Consider the following 6,143-nt stretch of genomic DNA (forward strand, 5'->3'; position numbering starts at 1 on the left):
GGGGTCACTCGATAGGAGATTGCTCAGTGTTTGCGTTCGAGTTTGCTCGATCGATGAATCAACGCTGGCCGGTAAATGATAAATGGACTGCATTTATGTAGCGCATTTATCCAAAGTGCTTAACAATATTGCCCAACATTCAGTCATTCATGCGCACATTCACACACTGACGGCGGAGTCAGCCACGCAGGGCGGCTTGTCGCGAGCAGTTAGGGTGAGGTGCCTCGCTCAGGCACACCTCGTCTCAGCTAGGAGGAGCCGGGGATCGAACTAGCAACCTTGCGGTTACCAGCCAACCCGCTCTACCTCCGGTGCTACTCGAAGCGTTGTACTCCGTTTTTGGGATCCTAATTCAGCGTGGGCGACTTCAACGTTTTGTCCGATTCTGGTTATTAAAGCTACAACACACTTCACCCATGCAGACGCCAACATCAGAGCTGAGCCAACAGATGGCTCTGGTTTAAGCCCCGGGCAACTGGGATCAGGGAAATATTTAATGAAGAATGTGGAGCGTGGGACAGGGAAGAGGGAGATGAAACATTTGTTATCGATTAGGTTTGAGAGGGGGTTGCCTGCCAACCCCTTGACACAAGTGATACCTTTTTGGAATGTTTTCGGTTCAAACGTCTGTGGGGAGTCCGTGAAGAGAAGCTTTCCAGCAGCCTTGCCTCTCTTCTGTGCTTTAAACTGCTTTCTAAACTAATCAAGCAAACCTTGGTAAAAAGAGCGCTCTTACAAAAGAGTTTTTGGCGTTTCTCGACGCCAAGCACGGAGTGAACAAAAGTCTAAGCAAGCGTAGTTACACTCTGAAGTGAACCAAGTCAAATCAAACTGTATTAGATCTAATTTGATTAGGATTAAAGCGGCAAAGTGATTTACAGGCCCGCGATCAAAGTGTGCCCTGACAACACCCCTTATGGCAATCCAAAAAAACACAGCCTATTTCGGCATTTTCTGAACATTACCAATAAAGTCTCCAACTAGAAGCCATTTGAAGAAGGCCCTTTGGCGTGAAAATGCTGCAGGAGGCACATTGAAGGCCTCTGTACAGAAGAGGCCAGAAACAGAACACCCCATGAATAGGGCGCAGAATGACTTTGGAATAAGATGGAGGCACAGGGAGTCTTTTATATGAATAATGGCCTAAAGCACATAAAAGATTAATATTCTAGTAGCTGATGGTAGCTATTCAAAGGGACATCCCGGAAGTCAAAAGAAGCCAGTAAAAACATTCACCATTAATAGGGGAGTAGAATGAAATTGGAATAAGATAGAGACATGGTTTGTCTTTAATATGAATCAGAGCATTAATAAAAACAATGTTGCATTCGGTAGGTTGAAGCCCAACAGGGAGTGGGTTAGTTGGAGGGTGACCTTTAGGTCAAGTACACTGGGGAGTAAGCTAGAGATGGGGTCTCTTCTAGATGAAAGAGGACCTCGGGGTTCTCAATGGAAGGATACCACGGACCTACCAAGACTTACACAAGCTATCCGGACCTTTGAGGACCAGCCTGACGTGGCGGCTCCGGTAAGGGATGACCACCACCGTGTCCTCCACTGGGGAGGAAGGACAGAGAGAAGGTTAGAAGGAAGAGGAGGAGGAGAGGCTTTCAAAGAATGATGCAGAGTCACCAATTTCAATGCAGGACCACTTTTTAATAAGATAAATGTACTGGAATAAACGATACATTAAAGGATCGATATATGCGGACGAGAACAATCGTCGATCTTTGTGGGGCATTTTTGACAGTTACATTTTTGTATTGTAATTTAAACCAAACACAAATGCCAGGTGATGTTTCTCGTTCCTAACAAAGGAAATCTGCCTGTGTGCATTTTTCTTACTTTTTCCAGAGGCATGCTGGGACTTGTAGTGTCCACGGACCAACCGGCAGGACGAACCGTCTCCGTTGCAAACGCCGCAGTTGTCCTCCTTGGCAGCGCTGCCCAGCTCATGATCACAGCCAACAATCTGAGAAGAAACGCCGCAGGGGTATTATTATTAAACATATCCATGAAACCTCAAAAACTACACAAAGTAAAAGTTCACTGTGAACTCTATGCTCACACACCCAATCACGACCATCATGAATACACTCAACCCCCTATACTAATTCCAGCGGGACTAATAATCAAAATACAACTGCGGTCTGCAGATAAAACCGTAACCCTGCTGCGTCCTATTACACATTCCTTCTAGCCATCTTTATTTGATGGATGCGTTTCCTGGCTCGTTCTGTCTGTAAGACGACAGATCCGCTCTGTGGTTTTACAGCAAGGTACCGTGGTCGTTTTAAGAGATCCTACAGCTGTCTTGCACACGCAACGCACTGGCATGCCGTTTCATTCAACCAGGCAAGAAGTGCATTGTAAACGATTCCCTGGCCTGTTGGTCACATCACCCGTGTTCTGGGAGCCTTCTCCTGCTCATTAGGCATTCATTCACAGAGCAGATGGCTCGCTGTTCGCCCGGCGTCACTCACAGAACATTGGTTCTGTCGTTTATACACTCCTCGCTCGGTGGATTTCAACACTCGATCTCCGCCAGTTGTTTTAGTGATTAGTGTGTGTTTCAGTGGTGGGGCGTCAGTATGTAGATATGAAGATCTGAAAGGAATGGGGGTTGAATACAGCGAGCAATCATTTTGGCAGGGACTTGTGTTTAATAGAGCATCTTTTTTTCGTTTTTTAAGAATGAAATGGAGTTCAAATGTGTGAGCGAAACCATAAGATGTTATAAAAGTAGAACAAATATGGCTGACTTTGCTGATTCCAAAGTAAACCATGGCAGAAGATTAGATTTTCTTCTGCGTCAAACTACTTTCAATCTTGTAACCTTAAAGACAATGTGCCAGATTTCATATACTGATAATAATGATAAAGAAAATAATACATAAATATTGAATAACATGACAAATATATGCTTTATCACCATGTTTTGTTTCGTGCCCTAATCTGACCTCCAAACCCTTACCCTTAAGTAAGGGTAAAGGTAAGGGTTCGGAGGTCAGATTAGGGCACTCTATAAATCGACAATTGAAATTTTAAATTGTTGAGCAAGCTCAATCGTAGATTGCACTTTGGTCTGGGGAAGCTGCTGTCATTTTCTTCAGCACAAGAGGCGTGACCACCGGGCCTAGTTCAACTGGCTCTGTACACGATTGGCTGCCTGCCGTCGCTTCCATGTTGTCATTGTGTTAAGCCAGCCAGTAGCGCGCAAAGGGGGAAAAGCCAGCTTGGTGATTGGCTCCCGTAAAAACGTATCAAAACTATAAAGAAATGTGATGCTCTTCTCCAGACCCTTCTGCAGGGCGAACTCAGTTCGCCCTGCAGAATGGGCGGGGCTACCCAGTCAACCGAATCACCCGAGCAACCAAACTTCCAAAATAAACACTCCCGCCACTTCCCCTCCCCCTCCCCTCCCCCTTCACACCCACCTGGCAGGCGCCGCTGATGCACATGTCCAGCGACTCGGTGTAGCAGCGAGTCCCGTCCAGCACCTTGGGGGCCAGCTCCACCAGCAGCCCGGACCCTTGGGCCAGGCATTTCAGGGCGCAGGGGTTGTCGGGGTCGTTGTCCACGGGCAGCCACTCGTGGTACTGGCCCTGGTAGCGCACGTCGGCGTGCGCCGAGCACTGCTGCGCCCGGAAGTCTGCGGCCTCCGGGGGGCAGTCCTGCAGCAGGGAAATGTAGTCCCTCAAAATAAATATACGAATTAAGGCAATCCGGCGGCTAATCCACATCACAAATACGTCACTTTTACGCCACAAAGTTGTTGAAAACCTTGAGATAACTTTACCCTGAACTTTACGATATATTTTACTTGGTGAACTTGACGTTCACTGGTGACCTCTCCATCTCACTTCCCGAACTTTCCATTCACCAGGTTTGAAAACTCAGTTTGCCGTCTCCCCATATCCCAAAATAAACTGAGATGCAATGAAGCCCTCTGAGCCTCGATACATAAAGATGAGCTTGAACTGAACTCACCACGTTACTGCATGTACGATATTTGATATTCTGCCCTTCACAGGTCCTGTGAGAGAAAAAGGGGAAGAGAAAGAGAGAGAGAGGAAACGAAAAAAAGAACTCGCTGTCAGGGTGACCGATAAAACAAACAACTTCCGAACATCTGTCATACAGGGGTGGGAGGACTGAAAACAGCTGCCTTGCGTTGTTGCTACCACACACTAGAAACATCCCATTCTCTCTCCTGTTAAGAATGAATGACCGGTAGCTGACTTGAATGCAATGGGAACCCACAAACATAGGCACCCCATCTGAAGGGGCCTTTAAAAGACGTTCTGTTGTATGTCCACCAACTCGTTCACAGCCATTTGTTACCATATTCATCATTCTTATAAATGAGATGCGAGACACAGAATTGCATGTGAGTGGTCGCGTAGAAGGACTACAATGCATTGAAAGGATTGTCGTATCTGTTAAACAGCTTCTAGTTGTTAGTAGTATAATTAGGGTTGACAGGATAGGGTTCTCTGTCTGCATCTAAATGACAGTTCTCGCCACTTATTTTAAAAGGGGATGTGTCTTCGCTTTGATGTGGCTGGGACGACAAACTGTCCACAGTGTGTGTGGTGGACCAGACTTGAAAGCCGAAGACACCCCTTCCTTTGAGAAACTTAAGGGAAATTCCAGTGTCACCAGCACTTAGCCAGTGCCGAAAACTGAATACGATGCAACACTGCAGGCGCAGGCGAAACACAAACAGATTCAGCGAGTAATCCCAGAGATTCGGGCAGACTTACAGAGCAAAGTGGCAATTTTGTTCTCACATGTGACTCATTTAAGAAGGTCTCCACTGCCAAGTTAAACACAATTCTTTAACGCACAGACGCAAACGAGAGTCAGGGTAGCAGGGAAACAGCTCCCGAAGAAAACTATACAGGAAAAAATTGAATGAACAAAGGAAAGTGCCCAGGGACAAAAAACAGGGCAAAATCCTGATGTTTGATGGCTTTAGAAGCAGACGACTAAAGGCCTCCTGGTTTGACCACATCAAAGGAACGAAAACACTTGTATACTAATGCATAAATCAAAATCATTTAGTAGCCAAACACTGAGCTTGGCATGCTAGGTTTGAAACAGTATGCCACTTCAAATGGCATGCAAAAACATAAACTCATTTCCTCAGAACATCTTAAAGCTTTAAGCGCAGCTTCTCTGTACGATTCGATGAACGGCTTGCTTTCAACTTTGTGTATACTGTGTCGACTGTTGTGCTTGTCTTGTCAAACTTCTGTACTTGTGTTTATTATATAAATACACAACTCATTTTATTCACTATTTTCTTCCTTAAAATAACAACCAATAAGCTACCTTTGAGAAGACTCCTTTCAGAGTGCTTCCCAGACCACCCCTCTGCTCTGATGTAACCCGAGGTCTCTGCGAACAGCCAAAGCCCCAAAAGCAGAACCTACAGGATTTATAAGGAAACTCTAAAACCCTGTGGTCACTTTGCAGGGTTACCGGTACAGGGTGTATACGCCACCACAGCCCATGAGCAGGACTAAGTGAAGAATGTACCACACACACACACACACACACGCACACACACACACACACACACACACATATATACCCATAAACACACAAACACACACTAGCATGAACACACACACACGCACGCACACACACATACACACACACATAACCATACACACACACACAAACACACACTAGCATGAATACATACACACACACACACACACACACACACACACACACACACAGCGGTCTCTAGTCATAACCAGCCCTAAATGTCGTGCCAGGCTAAAAGGTAATTGGTTAATCCGTAGCCATAGAGAATTGCCCCGTTAATTGCCTTCAAGGGGGCAGGGGCATAAACAAAGCGGTGGCGTGCCCACGGTCCAATACCAAACCACCGCCCACGTTTACTGAGGCTTTCCTTCAGGGCAGCAGACTTTGCTACGCTGCACTCACACATCATTATCGGTAAAAAAAGAGTATTATCGTAGTTAAAGCTAGTCTTAGGTACGATATTACAAGAGCTTTCATACGCTAGCATGTCATGATCAGTGCGAGGTATATTCATGTTACTTTTAACCCTTACCTACTCCCCCTTATCTCCTCCCTCCTAGCTACTAAGTCCACGTCTAGACCAC

At 46.0% G+C, this 6,143-nt stretch overlaps 1 protein-coding gene across 1 annotated transcript in view; it reads right to left on the minus strand.

The window, feature by feature from the left end:
- LOC307090857 (ADAMTS-like protein 1) overlaps positions 1–4,200 on the minus strand; it is a gene marked incomplete at its 5' end in the record, with an annotated part of 35,379 nt that extends 31,179 nt beyond the window's left edge. Inside the window, 4 exons of the mRNA XM_079757652.1 lie at positions 1,483–1,557; positions 1,846–1,972; positions 3,438–3,674; positions 3,991–4,200. Of these exons, the coding sequence (XP_079613778.1) occupies positions 1,483–1,557; positions 1,846–1,972; positions 3,438–3,674; positions 3,991–4,200 (649 nt within the window). The remainder of the gene's footprint in view (positions 1–1,482; positions 1,558–1,845; positions 1,973–3,437; positions 3,675–3,990) is intronic.
- Between the last annotated feature and the right edge of the window lie 1,943 nt (positions 4,201–6,143).

The sequence above is a fragment of the Pollachius pollachius genome (genome assembly GCF_949987615.1).
Source record: "Pollachius pollachius genome assembly, chromosome: 20".
Taxonomy (NCBI): domain Eukaryota; kingdom Metazoa; phylum Chordata; class Actinopteri; order Gadiformes; family Gadidae; genus Pollachius; species Pollachius pollachius.